Source organism: Rhinoraja longicauda, chromosome 30 (genome assembly GCF_053455715.1).
Source record: "Rhinoraja longicauda isolate Sanriku21f chromosome 30, sRhiLon1.1, whole genome shotgun sequence".
Classification (NCBI taxonomy): Eukaryota; Metazoa; Chordata; class Chondrichthyes; order Rajiformes; family Arhynchobatidae; genus Rhinoraja; species Rhinoraja longicauda.
This window is the reverse complement of record NC_135982.1, coordinates 28396762-28423357: the sequence shown is the minus strand read 5'-3', so window position 1 is coordinate 28423357 and position 26596 is coordinate 28396762. Positions and strand designations below refer to the sequence as shown.

Below are 26596 nucleotides of genomic sequence, written 5' to 3'. Positions count from 1 at the left end.
GCCAGGGCTCGGTCGATCCACCAACGAGACAACAATCTGCCTGGGAAAATGTCCAGCACCTGATTTGAGACTTTCGAACAAGATAATTGGAAGGGGAAATGGGAAAAAAAAAAAGCAAATGTTGGTTTAATTTGTGATTTGTGCAGAATATTTTGGTGTATTAAAAGAGTTATGAACAATAATCTAAAAATATTTGTTTATTACAAGCAACAAAGTTGTTCTTTCTCATAAACAAATCACACAGGCCCTGATTTCTCAGCCATTCCCCATTAAACGTCTGACTAAATATATCGCAAACAACTGGATTCCTTTTAGATGAAAGATTTCGGATGCTGGCCAAGCTGTTTAATGTGAGGGTAGACTGGATGAGTCTCGCGCTTATACTGAGTATGAGATCACTGGAAATCTCTCCTCTCCTCTCCTCTCCTCTCCTCTCCTCTCCCCTCCCCTCCCCTCCCCTCCCCTCCCCTCCCCTCCCCTCATCTCCCCTCCCCTCCCCTCCCCTCCCCTCCCCACCACCACACGCCCAATTGAAGGCGTTACCTACTGCAAACCTTCCACCCCAACTATAAAAGGGCTGGGGTAAGCCAGCACCGCCCTCATTTCATGCCAAGACCGTTAGCAAAGTTGATCAAAGTCTGGTTTAAAAAGCTGCTCTTCAATCCTGCCTTTGAAAAACTAAATCCAGGAGTTGGCTGAAGCTAACGAAGTCTCCCTTTTTCATTACAAGAAACAAGCATGTACAAAATGGGATTCCGACACTTGGTTCTCTTAATGCTGACTACTCTCCTCTGTATTTCTGCCCAAAAAGGTAAGATAATTTATATTTTCTGACCGAGGAGAGGATTTGCTGCGAATGTTTGTGCAATCGGAGTGGAAAACACAGTCATGGCAGACACTGAAATATTCCAAAAATGTGGCTTTCATTACGAAAAAACATTTTGAGTATGCTCAGGCTTTTACCGAACACAGGTTCGCTGGAAGGAGGTCACATTATGAATGGTTCCATTCTCTCGAGTAAAGAAATTCTTGTTTTCCGCGAAGTGTTCTGCTTTTGAGATCTTGACCAAGTTTGGCTTGTGGGATGGGGAACTGGGCTCATGAAGACTGAGAGGTTTTGTTGAAAAACCCCTCACAGTGTGGCTCATCGTGTTTCTAACGGTGAATCTTTCAGAGATTATTCAGTTTGGTTTAGTGTAGTTTATTGTCACGTGTACTGAGGTACAGTGAAAAGCTTTTGTTGCGTGCTAACCAGTCAGTGGAGAGACAATACATGATTACAATCGAGCCGTCCACAGTGTACAGATACAGTATAAGGGAATAACGTTTAGTGCAAGGTAAAGCCGATCAATGATAGTCCGAGGGTCACCAATGAGGTAGATAGTAGTTCAGGACTGAAGATAGGCACAAAATGCTGGACTCAGCGGGACAGGCAGCATCTCTTGAGTGAAGGAATGGGTGATGTTTCGGGTCGAGAAACTTCTTCAGACTGATGTCAGACTGAAGTGGGCGGGACAGAGATAGGATGTAGTCGGAGACATTAAGACTGGTGGGAGAACTGGGAAGGGGGAGGGGATGGAGAGAGAGGGAAAGCAGCGACTACCTGAAGTTAGAGAAGTTAAAGAACTTCAGATAGCCCCTGCTTTCCCTCCCTCTCCATCCCCTCCCCTTCCCAGTTCTCCCACTAGTCTTACTGTCTCCGACTACATCCTATCTCTGTCCCGCCCCCTCCCCTGACATCAGTCTGACGAAGGGTCTCGACCCGAAACGTCACCCATTCCTTCTCTCCAGAGATGCTGCCTGACCCGCTGAGTTATTCCAGCATTTTATGTCTGTCTTCAGTTTCAGCCAACATCTGCAGTTGCCTCCTACACAGGTAGTTCAGGATTGCTCTCTACAGTTGTAGTAGGATGATGCAGTAGCCTGATAACAGCTGTGAAGGCAACAGGTAAAGGATAAAAGATGGTACTCCTCTCAGTGAAAAATCACTCGTGTTGAAAACTGCGATCTGAATGGCGATTTTGAAATGACCCCTGTGTGTGTGTGTGTGTGTGTGTGTGTGTGTGTGTGTGTGTGTGTGTGTGTGTGTGTGTGTGTGTGTGTGTGTGTGTGTGTGTGTGTGTGTGTGTGTGTGTGTGTGGGTGTATGTGGGGTGTGTGTGTGTGTGTGTGTGTGTGGGTGTGTGTGTGTGTGTGTGTGTGTGTGTGTGGGTGTGTGTGTGTGTACTGTGATGGTTTGCTTCAGATCACAGTCCTGTTTTTGACAAACGCTTGGCGCTGAAGTGACACTTAAACACGTAAATAAAAGCATTTGGAAATGTTAGTATTAAACAAACTGTCAACAGGCCTATACACAGCAATGAATAATTCTGATAGCAAGCCTAACATAGCTTAGATGTAAACCGAAAACACACTCATCTTTGGAATGAAGCCACACACAGCAGCCTAGTCTCAGGGGATGCAGGGAACTACAGATGCTGGTTTATAAAAGAAAACTTCATTAGGTTTGGGGGAACGAGGAGTTCTTAGGCCCGCTGTCAGCCGGGACAGTGTAGGCTAACGGAGTGTGTTCGCCTGACGGAGGTTGCGTAGCAACCCGCCTACTGGCCAGAGCCGTCTTAACGCATGGGCCTGATGGGCACTTGCCCGGGGCCCCACGAGCATAGGGGCCCCATTTTATCGACCATTTACATTTTTATTCCTGTGAGTAGTTGTCGTAGGGGCCCCAGTACACTGCTTTGCCCGGGGCCCATAATGCTGTAAAGACGGCCCTGCTCCCGGCCCATGGGCCTGATATGGGACAAGGGCGGTCCCGTACGGGACAGACCAATTTAGCCCAAAATACGGGATGTCCCGGATAATACGGGACGGTTGGCAACCCTAAACAGTGGAGCAAAGGAGGGAGGAGAGGACACTGCCACTGGGAAACGGGAAATCCAGTGCAAAGGGGGCGGAGGGTTGGGAGTGCTGTCTGCTGAGAGCAGGCCAGGACAGAGGGCAGACACAAGGCTAGATAGAATCATAGAGTCACAGAGTGATACAGTGTGCAAACAGGCCCTTCGGCCCATCTTGTCCACACCGGCCAACATGTCCCAGCTACACTCGTCCCACCTGCCCGCGTTTGGCTCATATCCCACCAAACCTGTCTTATCCATGTACCTGTCCACCTGTTTCTTAAATGTTGTGATTGTCCCAGCCTCAACTACCTCCTCTGGCAGCTTGTTCTGTACACTCACCACCCTTTGTGTGAAAAAGATACCCCTCAGGTTCCTATTAAATCTTTTGGAATGATGTGAATATTTCTGAGATATGACTTGCAATTGGAGAATGCAATGTTCCTACCATCGGCTAGAAAGCTAGCAAAGACAAGCCTGGTTTGGGAACAGCTCCAGGTACTTTTGCAACGTTTAAGAAATGTTTAAACAGGTACATGGATAGGACAGGTTTAGAGGGATATGGGCCAAACTCAGGCAGGTGGGACCAGTGCAGATGGGAGACATTGACCGGCATGGGAAGGTTGGGCCGAAGGGCCTGTTTCCACGCTGTGTGACTCTATAATTGCTTAAGTTGGAAATAGAAAATCCAAGCCAGAGGAGTGATGTAAACATCGGTCTGACAATAGACAATAGACAATAGCCAATAGACAATAGGTGCAGGAGGAGGCCATTCGGCCCTTCGAGCCAACACCACCATCCAATGTGATCATGGCTGATCATTCTCAATCAGTACCCCGTTCCTGCCTTCTCCCCATACCCCCTGACTCCGCTATCTTTAAGAGCTCTATCTAGCTCTCTCTTGAAAGCATCCAGAGAATTGGCCTCCACTGCCTTCTGAGGCAGAGAATTCCACAGATTTACAACTCTCTGACTGAAAAAGTTTTTCCTCTTCTCCTTTCTAAATGGCCGACCCCTTATTCTTAAACTGTGACCCCTGGTTCTGGACTCCCCCAACATTGGGAACATGTTTCCTGCCTCTAATGTGTCCAATCCCTTAATAAGCTTATACGTTTCGATAAGATCCCCACTCATCCTTCTGTTCCTACAATGTTTAGACGTTGTGGTTCTTTCCCTTTCCCGCTCAACGCATCCCCGTTATCCCGGAAATGTGGCTCGGTGGAGAGTTGACCATCAACTCTCCAAGTTAAAGACGAGAAATATTGCCTCCGTTTACCCCGTGCCTCACATCCTCCCACCCAGACTGCCCCTTTCCTCACTGCCCCTGCTCCACACAAGCTATAACGTTTATAACAAAACTATTTTAGGGACAGCAACGCTCACTGTGGTAGGACTGAGACCTGGCATGGACACATAGTCAGAGAGTCATCATGGCATACAGCGTGGAAACAGGCCCTTCGGCCCAACTTTCCCACATGCCCCATCTACACTAGTCCCACATGCCCCATCTACACCAGTCCCACATGCCCCATCTACACTAGTCCCACTTGCCTCATCTACACTAGTCCCACATGCCCCATCTGCACCAGTCCCACATGCCCCATCTACACTAGTCCCACTTGCCTCATCTACACTAGTCCCACATGCCCCATCTACACTAGTCCCACATGCCCCATCTACACTAGTCCCACATGCCCCATCTACACTAGTCCCACTTGCCTCATCTACACTAGTCCCACATGCCCCATCTACACTAGTCCCACATGCCCCATCTACACTAGTCCCACATGCCCCATCTACACTAGTCCCATATGCCCCATCTACACTCGTCCACATGCCCCATCTACACTAGTCCCATATGTCCCATCTACACTAGTCCCACATGCCCCATCTATACTAGTCCCACATGTCCCATCTACACTAGTCCCACATGCCTCATCTACACTAGTCCCACATGTCCCATCTACACTAGTCTCACATGCCCCATGCACACTAGTCCCACATGCCCCATCTACACTAGTCCCACATGCCCCATCTACACTAGTCCCACATGCCCCATCTACACTAGTCCCACATGTCCCATCTACACTAGTCCACTTGCCTGCACTTAGCCCATATCCCTCCAAACCCATCCTATCCATGTACCTGTTTAACCGTTTCTTAAATGTTGGGATAGTCCCAGCCTCAACTACCTCCTCTGGCAGCTCGATCCATACACCCACCACCTTTTGTGTGAGAAAGTTACCCCTCAGCCTCCGATTAAATCTTTTCCCCTTTACCGTAAACCAATGTCCTGTGGTCCGCGATTCACCTTCGCTGGGCAAGAAGCTCAGTGGTCTACCCGATCTATTCCTTTAATGATTTTGTACACCTGTGTAAGATCTACCGTGATGCTGGTCTACGTGTGTGGACTGTTGGCTGGAGTTACTGAAGTCTTCAGGAGCAGCCTGGTTCTGGTGATAGAGGCCCTTTTGACTTGGGCTCCCTGTGATGATAACACTGCCCTTGTGTTCAGCGATCACACGGCCTCTGTCTGAAAGAAGAACGTACCTCTGTGAAACGCCACCGACATCAAATATAATCACTAACCATAAACAAACAGTATCCTGCTGTACTTCCTCAGAGTATTTCCGAACCACACGTGAAATATATTCTTGGAACGTTTGTCAACTGAACCTCTGGGCCTGGACTCCCTGGAGTTTAGAAGGAAGAGGGGGGACCTCATTGAAACGTACAGAATAGTGAGCGGCCTGGATAGAGTGGATGTGGAGAGGATGTACCACTAGTGCTTCAGCCTAGGACCACAGGCCACAGCCTCAGAATTAAATGACGTTCCTTTAGGAAGGAGATGAGGAGGAATTTCTTTAGTCAGAGGGTGGTGAATCTGTGGGATTCATTGCCACAGACGGCCACTTCTGAATGCTCTGGGATAACCCTGGAAGGCGAGGAAACCTTCTTTTCATTTCAACTCAAGTTCACAAGTTATAGGACTAGAATTCGGCCATTCGGCCCATCGAGTCTACTCCGACATTCAATCACGGCTGATCTCTGCCTCGTAATCCCATTTTCCTGCCTTCTCCCCGTAACCCTTGACACCCGTTCTAATCAGTAACTAACTCTGTAGTCAGTAAACCATCAGCCGGAAATTTGTCTGAAAATGTGCAGGAAGGAACTGCAGACGCTGGCTTACACCGAAGACAGACACAAAGTGCTGGAGTAACTCAGCGGGTCAGGCAGCATCTGTGGAGAACATGGATAGGTGATGGAATAGGTCTCGACCTGAAACGTCACTTCTCCATGTTCTCCACAGATGCTGCCTGACCCGTTGAGTTACTCCAGCACTCTGTGAAACGTCACCTATCCATGTTCTCCACAGATGCTGCCTGTCCCGCTGAGATACTCCAGCACTCTGTGAAACGTCACCTATCCCTGTTCTCCACAGATGCTGCCTGACCCGCTGAGTTACTCCAGCACTCTGTGAAACGTCACCTATCCCTGTTCTCCACAGATGCTGCCTGACCCGCTGAGTTACTCCAGCACTCTGTGAAACGTCACCTATCCATGTTCTCCACAGATGCTGCCTGACCCGCTGAGTTACTCCAGCACTCTGTGTAATTCTTCAGATAAGATCCAATGGTCTTAAGCTGTTTGCTTCATCAGTTTCAGCTGAATTAAATGCACTTGAACCTGATGATGTTCAATGAATGGGAAGAGGTGTGGGAAGGAACTGCAGGTGCTGGTTTAAACCGGAGATAGACACAAAAAGCTGGAGTAACTCAGTGGGACAGGCAGCATCTCTGGAGAGAAGGACCGGGTGACATTTCAGCTTGAGACCATCATTCAGACTCTGAAGTCTGAAGTCCTCTCTGAAGAAGGGTCTCGACCCGAAATGAAACAGCATCTGTGGAGAGAAAGATGGAGGTTGCAGGTTTGCGTGGAGTTTGGGTGAGGAGTGTAGAGGCAGTCAGGCGCAGGATGTGCTGTGGGTCGCAGGGTAAACAGAGCTGGCAGGCAGTGGTTAAACTACAGCGAGGGGCATATAAAGCAGGCTTGTTTCACACAGGATCTGACCTCGAGCTGCTGGCATCTAACATCTACGCACCTGGCATTGTGCCAGCACGCCCAGCATATCTTGCCTGCACCTTCCTGTCCACCCCCTCCGTTACTGAACTGTACTGCGGACCACAACACTATTTTCGGACAAATGTTTTAGCTCCCCACCACACTGCTCCCTCCGGGCAGAGAGGTTTCAGAGGGGAGGGTTGGGTCAGGTAGAAATGAAGGGCAAAGAGTGTGTGAAAGGAAGGGAAGGAAGACTTTCAAGGACGGCACGGTGGCGCAGCGGTAGAGTTGCTGCCTCACAGCGCCGGAGACCCGGGTTCCATCCCAACCACGGGCGCTGTCCGTATGGAGTTTGTACGTTCTCCCCGTGACCTGCGTGGGTTTTCTCTGGGATCTTCGGTTTCCTCCCACACTCCAAAGACGTACATGTCTGTAGGTTAATTGGCTTGCTATAAATGTAGTGCGTGTGGGGCCGGTGTTAATGTGCGGGGATCGCTGGTCGGTGCGGAACTGTGGGCCGAAGGGCCTGTGTCTCAAAACTAAACCAAGCTAAACACAGCGGGCAAACGGCCGGCAAGGTCTCTTCAGCTCAGCAACTCCATGCAGGAAATGCAAGGTAATTCCCAATAGTCACACTCCCACACACTCTCCACACAACCCTGACACTTATTTCCTTTCACATATTAATCTACCTCCCTTCACCTGCCACGGTTCTATTTCCCTCTACACCTCCCCCACCATTGCATTCCACTCTCACCCTTTGTTGTATAAAAATATGTCTCTGTCTCTATGCTCTATGACTCTGTGTCTCTATGTTTCTGTGATTCTATGATAATGTCTCTGTAACTCTGACTATATCTCTGTGTCTCTGTGTCTCTGTGTCTCTGTGTCTCTATATCTCTGTGTCTCTGTGTCCCTGTGTCCCTGTGTCCCTGTGTCCCTGTGTCTCTGTGTCTCTGTGTCTCTGTGTCTCTGTGTCTCTGTGACTCTGTGTCTCTGTGTCTCTGTATCTCTGTGTCTCTGTGTCTCTGTGTCTCTGTGTCTCTGTGTCTCTTTGACTCTGTGTCTCTGTGTCTCTGTGTCTCTGTGTCCCTGTGTCTCTGTGTCTCTGTGTCTCTGTGTCCCTGTGTCCCTGTGTCTCTGTGTCTCTGTGTCTGTGTGTCCCTGTGTCTCTGTGTCTCTGTGTCTCTATATCTCTGTGTCTCTGTGTCTCTGTGTCTGTGTGACTCTGTGTCTCTGTGTCTCTGTGTCTCTATGTCTCTCTGTCTCCATGTCTCTATGACCCACATGTCTCTAACTGAAGTCCCTCATCACCAGAATTATTCAACTAAATAATTCAAGAATCCCTCTTCTCAGTTTCTCCTGCTCCTAATGATAATATTTTTGGTACATCCACTTACCAGCTGTTTGAAGCACTGAGAGGCACTTACTGACATTTCTACTGAGTCTACCCAGGTTTTGCTGTTTAATTTCAGATCTCCAGCATCTACTGTATTTTGCTTTTGAAGTACATTTATAGCATCTGCTATCAGCTCAAGGATTAAAACCACAACCTTGTGGCTTTACTTTTTAAACTCTGAAGAAGGTTGACATTGCATGCAGTGCCACAGCCTTTTAACTTTGCTTCCCTTCGCTCTCAGAAACATCTGAGCATCGACTCGACAGCATCTCCCCTAATGATCTCTCTGGAGAAACCCAGAAATCAAAGTTCATTGGTGGAAGGAAGGCAGGAACTCCAGACTAGTGGGATCCATAAACAGAACATGTTCATCAATTCTAGGAGAAGAATTAGGCCATTCGGCCCATCAAGGCTACCCCACTATTCTGAAGAAGGGTCTTGACCCAAAACGTCACCCATTTCCTCTCTCCTAGATGCTGCCTGACCTGCTGAGTTACTCCAGCATTTAATGATACCACTGTTCAATCATGGCTGATCTCTCAACCCCATTCTCCTGCCTTCTCCCCATAACCCCTGACACCAGCACTAATCAAGAATCGGTCAATCTCTGCCTTAAATATATCCACTGACTTGTGGCCTCCACAGCCGTCTGTGGCAATGAATTCCACAGATTCACCGCCCTCTGACTGAAGAAATTCCTCCTCATCTCCTTCCTCAAGGTACAATCTTTAATTCTGAGGCTGTGCCCTCTGGTCCTAGACTCTCCACTAGTGGAAACATCCTCTCCACATCCACTCTAACCAGGCCTTTCATTATGTGTAGAACCTAGAACAAGTGCAGAACAGGATCAGGCCCTTCAGCCCACATTGTCCATGCTGAGCGTAAGACCAAGTTAAACGAATCACCTCTGCCTACACGAAGCATGCCCCTCCTCTCCCTGTGTTTCCGTGTGTCTATGTAAAAGCCTCTTAAACACACTGTCATATCTAAAAGCCTCCACCACCACCTCTGGCAAAGCGTTCCAGTCCCCCACCGCCCTCTCTGTTAAAAAAAACCCACCCCCACACATCTACTTTAAACTTTGCCCCTCTCACCTCAAAGCTACACCCTCTAGTCCTTGGCATTTTCGTCCTAAGAGAGTGTTTTTTGGTTTTTTTTTTTAGAGATACAGTGCGGAAACAGGCCCTTCAGCCCACCGGGTCCGTGCCGCCCAGCGATCCTCGCACATGAACACTATCCTACACACACTAGGGACAATGTTTACATTTACCAAGCCGATTAACCTACAAACCCGCACGTCTTTGGAGTGTGGGAGGAAACCGAAGATCTCGGAGAAAACCCACGCAGGTCACGGGGAGAACGTACAAACCCTGTACAGATGGCGCCCGTAGTCGGGATGGAACCCGGGTCTCCGGCGCTGCATTCGCTGTAAGGCGGCAACTCTACCGCTGCGCCTCCGTGACCGCCAACCCTATCTATGGTTCTCATCATTTTAGAAACTCTGTCAGGTCTTCCCTTGGCTGCAGATGCTCCAGAAAAAACAACCCAAGCGCGTCCAACCTGTCCATGTAACTAATACCCTCTACTCTAGGCAGGGTTCTGGTGAACCTCCTGCACCATCTCCAAAGCCTCCAGATCTTTGAGCTGCAGTAGTGGAGATAGAGTCATGCAGTGTGGAAACAGGCCCTTTGGCCCATCATGCCCATTTTTTATAGCCAGGTTTTATAACTAGGCTAGTCCCATCTGCCTGTATTTCACCCATATCCCTCGAAACCTTTCCTATCCAAGCACCTGCCTAGATGGTACCAGACAAAATGTGCAGGAAGGAACTGCAGATGCTGGTTTAAACCGAAAATAGACACAAAGTGCTGGAGTAACTCAGTGGGTCAGGCAGCATCTCTGGAGAAAAGGAACTGAAAAGAAGGCATCAGTCTGAAGAAGGGTCTCGACCCGATACGTCACCCATTCCTTCTCTCCAGAGAAGCTGCCTGACCCGCTGAGTTACTCCACCATTTTGTGATACCTATGATTCCAAACCTGCTTTTTTAGTGGACAATCCTTCTCAAAAGGGTGCTGTCTGTACGGAGTTTGTACGTTCTCCCCGTGACCTGCGTGGGTTTCCTCCGAGATCTTCGGTTTCCTCCCACACTCCAAAGACATGCAGGTTTGTAGGTTAATTGGCTTGGTATAAATGTAGATTGTCCCCAGTGTGTGTAGGATAGTGTTAGTGCGCGGGGATCGCTGGGCGGTGCGGACTCGGCGGGTCAAAGCGCCTGTTTCCGCGCTGTATCTCCGAACTAAAGATGCTCTCTCCCTGCAGAGTTTTTGCCAGACCTGATCTCGAGATAGGAGTTCGAATTCCGCGACGCAGTGAGGAGAATTTAAATTCCGGTAATTAAATAAATCAAAAGCACAGAACGATTTCCGTGACCCCAGCCATGAAAACCCAAGGCTGTCTGTAAAAACAAAACGCTGAAATTAAAATTTACTGCATTAAAAACAAAATCTTCTGGGGAAAACTCTGCCATGCATGTCCAGTCAGTTGATATTCTCTTCCACGCTTGTGTTTCGGCAAGATTCACTGCGATGGGCAAGCTGGCTGATTCACCGAGATCTGATTAAAAAGCAGTTGAGGTATCTTGGCAAATGCCTTGTGCCTGGCACCCATCGCCACGGTGAGAACAGCCACTGGCAACACCGCACCCTGGCATGTTCCATAGATAGAGCTCTAGGGGCTAGCGGAATCAAGGGATATGGGGAGAAGGCAGGCACGGGTTACTGATTGTGGATGATCAGCCATGATCGCAATGAATGGCGGTGTTGGCTCGAAGGGCCAAATGGCCTCCTCCTGCGCCTATTTTCTATGTTTCTATGTTTCTAACACGCAGCGGAACCAAATCAGGAAAAAAAACGCTGGGAGACAAAGCGGGAGAGGTGCCAAAATTCCCAGCCTGGGGTCGAGAGGAACTAAACGACAGGAATGGGAATCGAGTGTTTAAAAATCTCTCGAGGAAATTTCAAAAACAAATTTTATTTGGTCTAAAGTTAGTGTTGAACATTGCATTTGTGAAGTAAATAAGATCATCTATCGACTTGGCTTCCACAGCCGTCTGCGGCAATTAATTCAGTGCAATTCAGTTTCAGTTCAGTTTGTTTTATTGTCCCGTGTACCAAGGTACAGTGAAAAGCTTTTGTTGCGTGCTAACCAGTCAGCAGAAAGACAACACATGATTACAATCGAGCCGTCCACTGTGTACAGAGATACATGCTAAGGGAATAACGTTTAGTGCGAGGTAAAGCCAGCAAAGTCCGGGTCTAGGATAGTCCAATGGTTTCCAAGAAGGTACTGTATATAGTGAAGCATTGAACAATGCTTGTGGCGTGCTATCCGGTCAGTGGAAAGACAACACATGATTACAATCGGGCCATTTACAGTGCGCAGATACATGATAAGGGAATAGAAAGGCAGATTATTATCTGAATGGTGTCAAGTTAGGAGGAGGGGGGGTTCAACGAGATCTGGGTGTCCTAGTGCATCAGTCAATGAAAGGAAGCATGCAGGTTCAGCAGGCAGTGAAGAAAGCCAATGGAATGTTGGCCTTCGTAACAAGAGGAGTTGAGTATAGGAGCAAAGAGGTCATTCTACAGTTGTACCGGGCCCTGGTGAGACCGCACCTGGAGTACTGTGTGCAGTTTTGGTCTCCAAATTTGAGGAAGGATATTCTTGCTATGGAGGGCGTGCAGCGTAGGTTCACTAGGTTAATTCCCGGAATGACGGGACTGTCGTATGTTGAAAGGCTGGAGCGATTGGGCTTGTATACACTGGAATTTAGAAGGATGAGGGGGGATCTTATTGAAACATATAAGATAATTAGGGGATTGGACACATTAGAGGCAGATAACATGTTCCCAATGTTGGGGGAGTCCAGAACAAGGGGCCACAGTTTGAGAATAAGGGGTAGGCCATTTAGAACGGAGATGAGGAAGAACTTTTTCAGTCAGAGGGTGGTGAAGGTGTGGAATTCTCTGCCTCAGAAGGCAGTGGAGGCCAGTTCGTTGGATGCTTTCAAGAGAGAGCTGGATAGAGCTCTTAAGGATAGCGGAGTGAGGGGGTATGGGGAGAAGGCAGGAACGGGGTACTGATTGAGAGTGATCAGCCATGATCGCATTGAATGGCGGTGCTGGCTTGAAGGGCTGAATGGCCTACTCCTGCACCTATTGTCTATTGTCTATTGTCTATTGTCCAGTGAGTACAGGCCCAGTGCTGTCAAACACTCGTCATGGAGCAGCTTTGGAGTTCACGGGGAGGGGGATGAGCCAATCTGAGTGACTCAAAGCCGTTCCGATCCTATAGGGCAAGTACGCAGTTGGTTGGTAGACACACAATGCTGGAGTAACTCAGCGGGTCAGGCAGCATCTCGGGAGAGAAGGAATGGGTGAGGTTTCGGGTTGGGACCATTCTTCAGACATGTTGTATGGTTGCTCAGGACCTTGGCGGTGGGACCTGCGTTACTGAACCAACCATCTCCCTGGAACATCTGCACACCTCTCTGGTATTGGCCTGGCACCTCACAGTGACGTTGGCACCATCTAAGATAGACACAAAATGCTGGAGTAACTCAGCGGGTCAGGCAGCATCTTTGGAAAGAAGGAATGGGTGACGTTTCGGGTCGAGACCCTTCTTCAGACTGATGACAGTAAAGATGAGGGAGTGGGGGCCTGGAAAACGGAAGTCATTGAGGAGACGAAGGGCGTGTGAGGTGTCTTGGACATAGATCGGACCAGGGGGGATAGGATGGAGTCGAGGTTTGTGGAAATTAATTCAGTGGGACAGGAACAAGCAGAAACAATGGGTCTGCCTGGCCAGTTCTGTTTATGGATTTTGGAGAGCAGATAAAGCTGGGTCGTGCAGGGGTTGGTGGACGATGGCGTTGGAAGCTTTGCAGGTTAGACAGCAAGAAGTGAGCAAATCTGAAAAGGGTCAGTCTGAAGGAGGGTCTCGACCCGAAACGTCACCCATCCCTTCTCTCCAGAGATGCTGCCTGCCCCGCTGAGTTACTCCAGCATTTTGTGTCTATCTCCTTGCCTGTTGATTTAGTTCTGCACAAAGGACCACTGTCGTGTAGTTGTGAAGCTGCATTCAGCTTCATTGTGGTTTGCAGCGTGGCCTGGGGAATGGTAACGTTTCCCCTGAGAGCTATGTTTGGTCAGTGTAAAACTATGCATTGGCCCATTGAGTCATCAAAGCAAGTGAATTTAAGTGAAGAACTAGGCCTCTCTCTCTGCGTGTCTTTGTTTATGTTATCAAATATCTCTCTACATGAATATTTGAATATCCTTTGATGGATCGCCACACACTTTCATGTGTGCCGACCGGCCTCATTTGGTTGCAAAGAGCTAACGGCTGGACTAACTCAGCGTGTCGGGCGGCATCAACGGAGGGCAATGGACCATCAACATTTTGGGTTGAGACTTGGGTTGAGACATTTTGGTGGTGCTATTCTGTGTGGGTTAATCCTTCCTCAGTGAACTGATAAACTCCTTGTGCCTGACAGGACAGTCAGTCATAGAGTGATACAGCGTGGAAATAGGCCCTTCGGCCCAACTTGCCCACACCGCCCAACATGTCCCATCTACACTAGTCATAGAGTGATACAGCGTGGAAACAGGCCCTTCGGCCCAACTTGCCCACACTGGCCAACATGCCCCATCTACACTAGTCACAGAGTGATACAGTGTGGAAACAGGCCCTTCGGCCCAACTTGCCCACACTGGCCAACCTGCCCCATCTACACTAGTCACAGAGTGATACAGTGTGGAAACAGGCCCTTCGGCCCAACTTGCCCACACTGGCCAACATGCCCCATCTACACTAGTCACAGAGTGATACAGTGTGGAAACAGGCCCTTCGGCCCAACTTGCCCACACCGGCCAACATGTCACATCTACACTAGTCATAGAGTGATACAGCGTGGAACAGGCCCTTCGGCCCAACTTGCCCACACTGGCCAACATGCCCCATCTACACTAGTCACAGAGTGATACAGTGTGGAAACAGGCCCTTCGGCCCAACTTGCCCACACCGGCCAACATGTCACATCTACACTAGTCACAGAGTGATACAGTGTGGAAACAGGCCCTTCGGCCCAACTTGCCCACACCGGCCAACATGTCCCAGTTACACCAGTCCCACCTGCCTGCGCTTGGTCCATATACCTACAAACCTGTCCTATCCATGTACCTGTCTAACTGTTCCTTCCACATTGCGATGGTTCCTGCCTCAACTACCTCCTCCGTCAGCTGAGGGAAAATGAGAGGCAGCAGGTCACCAGCCCACGACACCTTGACACAAGCGACCGCTCGGACTGAGCAGATGAAAGCTGCACTCGCTGTCTCTGCCGATTCCTGGCCAGCGTCCCGGCTGCCTTACGTCCCCACACTGAAGCACCGGGCTGTGTGTTTGTAAACAGTGGACTGATCGCTCCAGAGCTTGAGAGAAAGCAGGCAAGCTCCTAATCCTCCTCTGGCAAGCCAGTGAGACTAGTGTTGGCCGGGAGGCTGGGAAACGTTGAGTTTGGTTAAAGTCTCGTGACTGACTGTGGGACGGTGAGGAAGGTGGAACCGATACAGTCACAGCTTCAAAGTCATTTTACCATCGGCTCGGAGGACTCTTTCCCTGAATCTCACCACCGCCCCTTGGAACAGACTGAATACAACGAGGGCAATGGCAGCTTCCAGCCAGCGCCCTGAACGGTGATTTCTCTCATTTCAAGTAACTCCTCTATTCCTTCCCCCACCCCCCACTTTCCTCCCCTCCTCCCCATCACCCCTGACACCCGACTAATCAAGATCTATCGATCTCCACCAGAAAAATATCCACGGCCTTGGTCTCCACAGCCCTCTGTGGCAATAAGTTCCACAGATTCACCACCCTCTGACTAAAGAGGTCACTTGTGCCAAATTAACCACAAACATCATCCGAGTCTTGCTTCTTTATCGGCATTGGCTGGCTTGGGTGAAGCATGATATCGCCACACTATATATTTTTAGTTTAGTTTAGAGATACAGTGCTGAAACAGGCCCTTCGTCCCACCGAGTCCGTACCGACCAGCGATCCCTGCACATTAACACTACCCCACACACACTAGTCAATTAACCTCCAAACCCGCACGTCTTTGGAGTGTGGGAGGAGACTGAGGGTCTCAGTGAAAACCCACGCAGGTCACGGGGAGAACGTGCAAACTCCGTAAAGACAGCGGCCGTAGTCGGGATGGAACCCGGGTCTCTGGCGCCGTGAGGCAGCAGCTCTACCCGCTGCGCCACCGTGCCGCCGATGCCATAAATTAAGTGCGGGTTCCCCCGATGTTTCGGGGAGCGGGGGTTTATGTGGAAGTCACCAGTGGGCCAGGAGTGAGCAGAAACAAGGGGTCTGCCGGGGCAGGGGTGGTTATGGATTTTGGGGAGAAGGTAAAACCGGGCCGTGCGGGGCTGGGGAACTCAGCGGTTGGAGGCTGTGGAGGGCACATAAGTGATAAAGGTCTGAAGAAGGGTCTCGACCCAAAACGTCACCTGGTCCTATTCTCCAGAGATGCTGCCTGACCCGCTGAGTTACTCCAGCACTCTGTGAAATGTCACCTATCCATGTTCTCCACAGATGCTGCCTGACCCGCTGAGTTACTCCAGCATTTTGTGTCCATCTTCTCTCTATGATTCCTCCTCTTTCATCCTGTTGAAATCCTTCATCCCCTTATGAAAGATACAGAGTGCTGGAGTAACTCAGCGGGTCAGGCAGCATCTGCGGAGAACATGGACAGGTAACGTTTCACAGAGTGCTGGAGTAACTCAGCGGGTCAGGCAGCATCTCTGGAGAACATGGATAGGTGATGTTTCGGGGCTGGACTCTTCCTCAGTCTTCTAGCCTGAAGAAGAATCTCAACTCGAAACGTCGCCTATCCGTGTTCTCCCAGAATGCTGCCTGGCCCGTTTGGAGTTACTCCAGCACTATGTGTCTTTCCAAGATAAGCCAGCATCTGCAGCTCCTTGTTTCTCCACCCCAGCTCATGATTCGTGGATTATATTTAGCGGGGGAAAAGAAACTTTGCGTTGCCTGAAGAATGTTGTGGTCACATTCCGCACGTCACTGAAATAAGCGGCATGTTTTTAACAACTCCCCAAAGTGACTGGAGACTCAGCATGAAGGAAATAAGTGACCAAAATAGACGCGATGGACAGGGCCCAGAACAAAGGAGATCAGTCTCGTGTGAACCTCACGGTAGCTCTTGGCTTCAATAGATTCCCAGTCTGTTGTTTTTCCCCTGTTTGCTCCTGACCCTTCCTGCTGGACAAGTATTCTTTGTTCCTGTCACTGCACTCAAACCATGGAAGGATTTACGACTGTAACTCTCTGCTCTCTCTATCATATCATCATATCATATATATACAGCCGGAAACAGGCCTTTTCGGCCCTCCAAGTCCGTGCCGCCCAGCGATCCCCATACATTAACACTATCCTACACCCACTAGGGACAATTTTTACATTTTACCCAGCCAATTAACCTACATACCTGTACGTCTTTGGAGTGTGGGAGGAAACCGAAGATCTCGGAGAAAACCCACGCAGGTCACGGGGAGAACGTACAAACTCCTTACAGTGCAGCACCCGTAGTCAGGATCGAACCTGAGTCTCCGGCGCTGCATTCGCTGTAAAGCAGCAACTCTACCGCTGCGCTACCGTGCCGCCTTTATGAGTTACTCCAGCACTCTGTGAAACGTCACCTATCCATGTTCTCCACAGATGCTGCCTGACCCGCTGAGTTACTCCAGCACTCTGTGAAACATCACCTATCCACGTTCTCCACAGATGCTGCCTGACCCTCTGAGTTACTCCAGCATTTTGTGTCTACCTTTGTGGATGTATTGTTTCTTTTAACTTATCACTTTTTTAAAAGTTTTTTTAGTTTAGAAATACGGCGCAGAAACAGGCCCTTCGGCCCACCGAGTCGACCCTGACCAGTGATCCCTGCACACGAACACTATCCTACACACACTAGGGACAATTTACAATTATACCAAGGCAATTAACCTACAAACCTGCATATCTTTGGAGTGTGGGAGGAAACCGAAGATCTCGGAGAAAACCCACGCAGGTCACGGGGGGAACGTACAAACTCCGTACAGACAGCTCCCGTAGTCGGGATCGAACCTGGGTCTCAGGCGCTGTAAGCGCTGTAAGGCAGCAACTCTACCATTGCACCACCCTTCTGTGTCCACCTTTGGCAGTGGCCTCTGTGAGTTCCCCTGAGTTATGGGTCTATTTATACTGAAGCTCAGTGTGAAGAAGGCCCCTGTAGCAGTGGTCTCTGCCTCTGAGAGCATCATAACTCACTGAGTTTGTGGATGCACCATTTCTTTTGAGGGGGGAACCTCATTGAAACTTACCAAAGAGTGAGCGGCCTGGATAGAGTGGATGTGGAGAGGATGTTTCCACTAGTGGGAGAGTCTAGGACCAGAGGGCACAGCCTCAGAATAAAAGGACGTTCTTTTAGAAAGGAGATGAGGAGGAATTTCTTTAGTCAGAGGGTGGTGAATTTGTGGGATTCATTGCCACAGACGGCTGTGGAGGCCACAAGTCAGTGGGTATTTTTAGGGCGGAGATTGTCAGTTTGTTGATCAGTGCGGGTGTCAGGGGTTATGGGGAGAAGGCAGGAGAATGGGGTTGGTCAGTCCCCGCTGATATGTCAAGAGGTTTTCAATTGAATGAGTTGACATCAAAAGAGGTAAACTGACCAGGAGCTTGTAGTTTGCACAGGATCTATGGAAATAAATTACAGAGGTGGATGCACTATTTTTTCTTTTGCCTATTGGTGTGAACGAAGCGTAAATAGAGGATTGGGGACCTGGAAGGTGCAGATTGCCCACAGTCACCTGAGGAAGATTACATAGGTCAGGTATATGATGGACACACAGTGCTGGAGTAACTCAGCGGGTCAGGCAGCATCTGTGGAGAACATGGATAGGTGACGTTTCACAGAGTGCTGGAGTAACTCAGCGGGTCAGGCAGCATCTGTGGAGGACATGGATAGGTGACGTTTCACAGAGTGCTGGAGTAACTCAGCGGGTCAGGCAGCATCTGTGGAGGACATGGATAGGTGACGTTTCACAGAGTGCTGGAGTAACTCAGGAGGTCAGGCAGCATCTGTGGAGAACATGGATAGGTGATGTTTTGGGTCGAAACCCTTCTTTGGTAGAAAGTAGAGGTAGAAATGGAAAGGTCTTCAGTAGAAAGTAGAGGTGATGGGGGGGGGGGTAGGGAGCAACAAGGGGAATAAACTGGGGGCAAGAAAAGGCCAGAACAAATCTGGGCTGGCAACAGATGACCTCAGGTCGGGTCGAGTCCATAATCCTTCCGACCCAAAACGCCACCCACCCTTTTTCTCAGAGATGCTGCCTGACCCGCTGAGTTACTCCGGCATTTTTGTGTCCATCTTCGGTATAAACCAGTATCTGCAGTTCTTTACTACACACTAGGCATAAGGTTGATTTCTAGATTTCAAGATCAAGATCAATTTATTGTCGCATGTACCAATTAAGGTAGAGTGAATTTTGAGTTACCAATTGAGTAATTTGATTGTACAAGGGTAATGAAAGTAGGACGATGGTGACGTATTAAACGATGACGACTTTCTTTTTCTTTCCTGATGAAGAGGAGTTGGTGCCATTGGAAGATGAGCTGGTCACCACTGGAGGAACTGAAGATAAAAATGGTTCCACGTTGGCTGGGCTCCCGACAACTGCAACACCAGGGAGTGAGAAGACCCAGTCGGACGAAGACAGCAAAGACTCCAGCTTCACATCCTCCAAGGAGTCAAACTCCACTGAAGACGACCGGCCCGAAGCTGAAGACTCCAACGGTATGTTTAGAAGGATGAGAGGGGATCTTATAGAGACATATAAAATTGTAAAAGGACTGGACAAGCTAGATGCAGGAAAAATGTTCCCAATGTTGGGGGAGTCCAGAACCAGGGGCCACACAGTCTTAGAATAAAGGGGAAGCCATTTAAAACTGAGGCGAGAAGGAACTTTTTCACCCAGTTATGAATTTGTGGAATTCTCTGCCACAGAGGGTGTGGAGGCCAATTCACTGGATGGATTTAAGAGAGAGTTAGATAGAGCTCTAGGGGCTAGTGGAATCAAGGGGTATGGGGAGAAGGCAGGCACGGGTTGCTGATTGTGGACGATCAGCCATGATCACAATGAATGGCGGTGCTGGCTCGAAGGGCCGAATGTCCTCCTCCTGCACCTATTTTCTATGTTTCTATGTTTCTAAGTTATTGAATCAAGTACATGGTCATAGAGCCATTGTGTGGTGCTGCACATGTAAGAATGTCGTTGTTCTATCTGGGAGACATGGGGTTGCCAACTGTCCCGTATTAGCCGGGACATCCTGTATTTTAGGCAAAATTAGTTTGTCCCGTATGGGACCGCCCTTGTCCCATATTAGTAGGGTTGCCAACTTCCTCACTCCCAACCGTCACCGCCCCGCGCCCCATGTGACCTCACCCAGCCAGCGGCCATGTGCTCCCGCTCCACCAATGGCGGCCGCCCGGGCCGGGAGCGCGTGAAGTTCACCCAACTGTTCCGTTTAGTTTTAGTTTAGTTTAGTTTAGAGATACAGTGCAGAAACAGGCCCTTCGGCCCACCGGGTCCGCGCCGACCAGCGATCCCCGCACACTAACACTATCCTACACACACTGGGGACCATTTTCAATTATACCAAGCTGATTAACCTGCATAACTGCACGTCTTTGGAGTGTGGGAGGAAACCGAAGATCTCGGAGAAAACCCACGCAGGTCACGGGGAGAACGTACAAACTCCGTACAGACGGCGCCCGTAGTCGGGATCGAACCTGGGTCTCCGGCGGTGCATTCGCTGTAAGGCGGCAACTCTACCGCTGCGCTATCGTTCTTCTGCCTTTTGCCGCAAGTGGCAGCAGTTCTTGGCGGCCCTCCCCCCGCCCCCCAACCCCCCCCCAATGTCGGGAACCCCCATCATTCTCGGCAGCGCCCCCCATGCTGGGTATGTCTCCGACGGCCCCTCCTCATTCTCGACGCCCCCCCCCCTATGGGCCCACTCCTCATCCTCCCCGTGTACAAATTTGCCAGCAAGGGCCAGCACGAGGAATGAAAGAAAGTAGTTTACTTTACTTTACCTCAGTTTAGGCCTAAAATTGTTGTGCTACCGTGTACTGTTTTGGCTGTACTTCAGGAACAAACAGACAGACAAACAAACAAACGAGAGTTTTAGAATATAAATGTCCCAGGTAGAACAATGAGCCAGCACCACAGAACATGGCAAACAGAGGCTGCTGTTAGCAATATAATAAACCAGGGATAAAACGTTCAGTGTGTGTTCTTTGTCCTGGTTCCAGGGAAGGATTTCTTGGAGATGCTGACGCTGATTGGGATCATAGTGGGGGCGATCGTGGCTGTGATCATCGTGCTAACGATCATCGTCATCATCATCAAGAAAATGTCTGGAGGATACTCGTAAGTAAACACGTAGTTAAATGAAAGGTAGACACAAAATGCCGGAGTGACTCAGCCGGTCAGGCAGCATCTCGGGAGAGAAGGAATGGGCGACGTTTCGGGTCGAGACCCTTCTTCAGACTGAACAAGGGTCTCGACTCTCGACCCGAAACGTCCCCCAGTCCTTCTCTCCCGAGATGCTGCCTGACCGGCTGAGTCACTCCAGCATTTTGTGTCTACCTTCGATTTAAACCAGCATCTGCAGTTTTCTTTCCTGCCGTTCGATGAACGAAGATGTTTGATGGCCCAAACATGCTTGTCGGGCTAAGTGCCGATACTTCCACAAATGATATTATGGTTTTGAACGTGGGATAGGCCGGTCACGGTGGCGCAGCGGTAGAGTTGCCGCCTCACAGCGCCAGAAACCCGGGTTCGATCCTGACTACGGGCGCTGTCTGTACAATGTTTGCACGTTCTCCCCGTGACCTACGTGGGTTTTCTCCGAGATCTTCAGTTTCCTCCCACACAGGTTTGTAGGTTAATTGGCATGGTATAAATGTAAAAATAGTCCCTAGTGTGTGTAGGATAGTGTGCAGGGATCGCTGGGCATGGACTCGGTGGGCCGAAGGGCCTGTTTCCGCGCTGTATCTCTAAACTAAACTAAACTAAACTAAACTAAACTAAACTAAACTAAACATGCTTGTGGGGTTAAATGCCAATACTTCCATAAAAAGATTCAATGGGATTTTGCCCCTGTGTGGGGTAAATATAAAGGAAACTTAATGATAGCGGAGTCAAGGGATATGGGGAGAAGGCAGGAATGGAGTACTGAGTGTGGATGATCAGCCATGATCACGGTGAATGGCGGTGCGTACAGGCTCGAAGGGCCGAATGGCACTACTCCTGCACCTATTGTCTATTGTCTATTGAAACACAATAATCAGCCTAAAAGAACCAGCTGGTTGCTTCACAATTGTTTGCTGCAGACAATTATTTTCTGCGGTTTATTAAATATTCTTCTTCAGGGAGACTTCAATGGTGAAAACCATTGTCAGAGGGTGGTGAATCTGTGGAATTCTTGATCAGTGCGGGTGTCAGGGGTTACGGGGAGAAGGCAGGAGAATGGGGTTAGGAGGGAGATATAGATCAGCCATGATTGAATGGCAGAGTAGACTTGATGGGCCGAATGGCTCCCCAACTGTGTTTCTATAAGATCCCCTCTCATCCTGCTAAATTCCAGTGTATACAAGCCTAGTCGACCCATTCTTTCATTATACGTCAGTCCCGCCATCCCGGGAATTAACCTGATGAGCCTACGCTGCACTCCCTCAATAGCAAGAATGTCCTTCCTTACATTAGGAGACCAAAACTGCACATGTCCATTGTGGGAGAGGTAATTTCTCTCTGGTCTGGGCAACTCCTGGGCATCCCAGCCCCAGCTCACCTCCTCCACACGTCACAGTGTAAGTGAAGCCTTCATTCAGTTGAGCCTTGTTCAACAGCATGAGTCTTGGAAGGACTCCAAAGGAAGTACTGTATCCACACAGCAACTGTTTACCACACTTTTGCAGGCACTGTTGAAAGTCTTGTTTGGACTGCACTGTGTTATTTATGATATGTACAATAGTCTTCAGAAGGGAATATTCACCCCGGGAGGGCTTTAGTCTGATCACCATCCAACATGCGAATGTGGTCCTTAGACGGATGGCAGAATAAAACTTATCCCTGACTGACCCAATAACTGCACCATTCGATTTGCAGGGCAGTGTGGTGACGCAGCAGTAGAGTTGCTGCCTTACAGCGTCAGAGACACGGTGTTGGCACATCTTATCTCCGCTTTGTTCTCACCTTCTCCCAGCTACAATGACCTATTCTACATTTTTCTTGATCTCCATCCCCTTTGATGTCTGGTTCTCATACCTTACACTTCCTTATCTCTGGATCAACCCCATCCTCCCCTGACTCTCAGTCTGAAGAAGGATCTCGACCCGAAATGTCACCCATTCCTTCTCTCCAGAGCTGCTGCCTGTCCCGCTGAGTTACTCCAGCGTCTTTGATCCTGACTACGGGTGCTGCCTGTACGGAGTTTGTACGTTCTCTCTGTGACAGTGTGGGTTTCCTCTGGGTCCTCTGGTTTCCTCCCACACTCCACAGACGTGCAGGATTGTAGGTTAATTGGCTTGGTAAAGTTGTAAATTGTCCCTAGTGTGTGGGATGGCTGGTCGGTGCGGACTTGATGGGCCGAAGGGCCTGTTTCCACACTGTATCTCTAAACTAAACTAATCTAAATTTGAATTAAAGTGTTATTCTACCAGGATACGATGGGCAGTTAGACGCGATACCAGGGGTCTCCTGACCCAAGCAGCAGTATCAAGGGAAAGAAAATGAAGATTAAAATTCTTCCACCAAAATGTTGAATTTATAAAAATTCATTTGTGTATTTTGTAGTCTAGAGATACAGCATGAAAACAGGCCCTTCGGCCCACCGAGTCTATGCCGACCAGCGATCCCCGCACACTAACACTATCCTACACACACCAGGGACAATTTCACAAGTTCACAAGTTATAGGAGCAGAATTAGGCCATTCAGCCCATCAAGTCTACTCCGCCATTCAATCATGGCTGATCTCTGCCTCCTAATCCCATTTTCCTGTCCCATCTCCCTATAACACTTGACACTCGTTCGAATCAAGAATTTGTCTATCTCTGCCGTAGAACTATCCACTGACTTGGCCTCCACAGCCCTCTGTGGCAATGAGTTCCACAGATTCATCACCCTCTGACTAAAGATATTCCACCTCATCTCCTTCCTAAAGGAACGTCCTTTAATTCTGGGGCTGTGCCCTCTGGTCCTAGACTCTCCCACCAGTGAAAACATCCTCTCCACATCCACTCTATCCAGGCCTTTCGTTATTCTGTAAGTTTCAATGAGGTTCCCCCTCAACCTTCAAAACTCCAGTGAGTACAGGCCCAGTGCTGACAAACGCTCATCATTTAGAAGACTGAGGGGGGGATCTTATAGAAACAAATAAAATTCTTAAGGGGTTGGAGAGGCTAGATGCGGGAAGATTGTTCCCGATGTTGAGGAAGTCCAGAACCAGGGGTCACAGCTTAAGGATAAGGGGGAAGTCTTTTAGGACCGAGATGAGAAAACATTTCTTCACACAGAGAGTGGTGAGTCTGTGGAATTCTCTGCCACAGAAGGTAGTTGAGGTTAGTTAATTGGCTATATTTAAGAGGGAGTTAGATGTGGCCCTTGTGGCTAAAGGGATCATGGGGTATGGAGAGAAGGCAGGTACGGGATACTGAGTTGGATGATCAGCCACGATCATATTGAATGGCGGTGCAGGCTCGAAGGGCCGAATGGCCTACTCCTGCACCTATTTTCTATGTTTCTATCATATGTTAACCCACTCATTCCTGGGATCGTTCTTGTAAACCTCCTCTGGACCCTCTCCAGAGCCAGCACATCCTTCCTCAGATATGGGGCCCAGGTTTTCTCACAGTTCAGATTAACGTTTGCCTTTATGCCAGGCCAATGAACCTTCAAACCTGTCTGTCTTTGGACTTGGGACGTATTTACCTTTAAGAGAACGCTGACATTTCTCGCTGGGCTAAGAGTGTTTTCAACTTCCCATGACTTCTCTCATGTTGAAAGTTATGGTAACAATTATTCAGTGTATATCTGGTAACTGCATAAACAAGTTTGATACTCTGAATTCATACGTTGTACTGACACAGTTTCTCTGAATGTCCACAGGCCCTGATCTGCCAAGATAAACAGCCCTGACTAACTGGTGGTTCTGCAGTGAGAATGAAGTCATTTGAAACCAGGATAACCAAACCTACTCTGCCAACGTTCCTTGGACTCTTAAAGCTGCCTGACTCTCAGAGAGCTGGTGAAATCTGCCCCCTCTCCTCACCACTCATTTACTTTGTGTAGTGCGAATCCAGCATGTAGTTAAAGCCATTTAACGCAGAATATGTTTTGTATGGAGCTGCAAAATATATTGTATTTATAGCATACAATATATCAGTTCAGTTTAGTTTATTGCCATGTGTACCGAGGTACAGTGAAAAGCTTTTGTTGCGTGCTAACCAGTCAGCGGAAAGACAATATGTATGTATTGTATACATATACAATATGTATGTATAAGTCTGAAGAAGGGTCTTGACCCAAAACGTCACCCATTCCTTCTCTCCAGAGAATCTGCCTGTCCCGCTGAGTTACTCCAGCATTTTGTGCCTCTCTTATGTCATATGAATTGTATGCTAAACATGAAAAAATGAGGGAAGAAGTTTAGACTATTTTGCCTTCCATCACAGTGAGGAACATGGGGAATCCGTTGTGGTGGATGTTTATGGTAACGTTTATGTAGTTGTGTGTCTTGTTGCTTTTTTAGTACAGCTGTATGGTAATTCACATATCACTGTACTTTAATTGGTACGCGTGACAATAAAAGTACTTTGAAACCTTTGCTACAAAATACGTCGCATGCTTATGCCATGTATAAATGTGCGATGTATTGTTATATATAGGCTTTGTATTTATACGGGACGCTTTGTACCCCAAATTATCAGCACTTTTGATTTTTTCTTCTTCAATAACTTTTTTTTTCTACCCTAATGAAATTGGACATGAATGAGAAGGGGTGAAGCTGTGCTGCAAAGCGAGAGGGATTTGGGTGGGAGTATCAATTAATCAATAAATTAACCAATCGCTCAATCAACCAATTGACCAATCAACCAGTTGATCAATCAATCGATCAATCAATCAATCAAGCAAGCAAGCAATCGACCGATCAATCAATCAATTGATCGATCAATCCATCAATCCATCAATTGATCAATTGATCAATCGAGCAATCAAACAACTGATCAATCAATCAATCAAATGATCAATTGCCCAATCGAGCAATCAAACAACTGATCAATCAATTAATCAATCGATCAATTGACCAATCTATCAATTGACCAATCGAGCAATCAAACAACCAATCAATCAATCGTTTGATCAAACAATCAACCAATCAATCAACCGATCAATCAATCAACCGATCAATCAAACAACTGATCAATCAATCAATTTCTATGAAGGAAGAGTTGGATGGCAAGGCCCGAGAAGCTATGATCCTCAGCTCTCAGTAACAGCCTTCTGAGATTGTTCCATTGAGTGGCATTCCAGAGATGCTGCCTGACCTGCTGAGTTACTCCAGCTTTTTGTGCCCCCCTCAGTTTAAACCAGCATCTGCAGTTCCTTCCTAAACATGTTTGTAGGTTAATATTCTTCGGTAAAAAATTGTAAATTGTCCCGACTGTGTGGGATAGTGCTAGTGTACTGGGTCAGCATGGACTCGGTGGGCCGAAGGGCCTGTTTCCACGCGGTATCGCCAAAGTCTAAAGTGAAATTGAACATTCCCTCAGCTCTGTGAGAACTCCACGTGATGTTGAACGTTGGGAGCAGGGTCCGGGCTTAAGTCTGTCAATGGCAGGAGACTGTGAGCTCGGGTTGCCAACTGTCCCGTATTAACCGGGACATCCCGTATTTTGGGCTAAATTAGTTTGTCCCGTACGGGACCGCCCTTGTCCCGTATTAGTAGGGTTGCCAACTTCCTCACTCCCAAAGAAGGGACAAAGGGTGACGTCACCGCCCCGCGCCCCACGTGACCTCACCCAGCCAGCGGCCACGTGCTCCCGCTCCACCGATGGATTAGCC

At 48.6% G+C, this 26596-nt stretch overlaps 1 protein-coding gene across 1 annotated transcript; it reads left to right on the top strand.

The window, feature by feature from the left end:
* Positions 1 to 594: 594 nt before the first annotated feature.
* LOC144607968 (uncharacterized) lies at positions 595 to 26596 on the top strand. Its single transcript, XM_078425147.1, has 4 exons — positions 595 to 811; positions 19058 to 19264; positions 20783 to 20900; positions 24641 to 26596. The coding sequence occupies exons 1-4, from the start codon at positions 739 to 741 to the stop codon at positions 24645 to 24647; spliced, it is 405 nt and encodes a 134-aa protein (XP_078281273.1). The 5' UTR covers positions 595 to 738; the 3' UTR covers positions 24648 to 26596.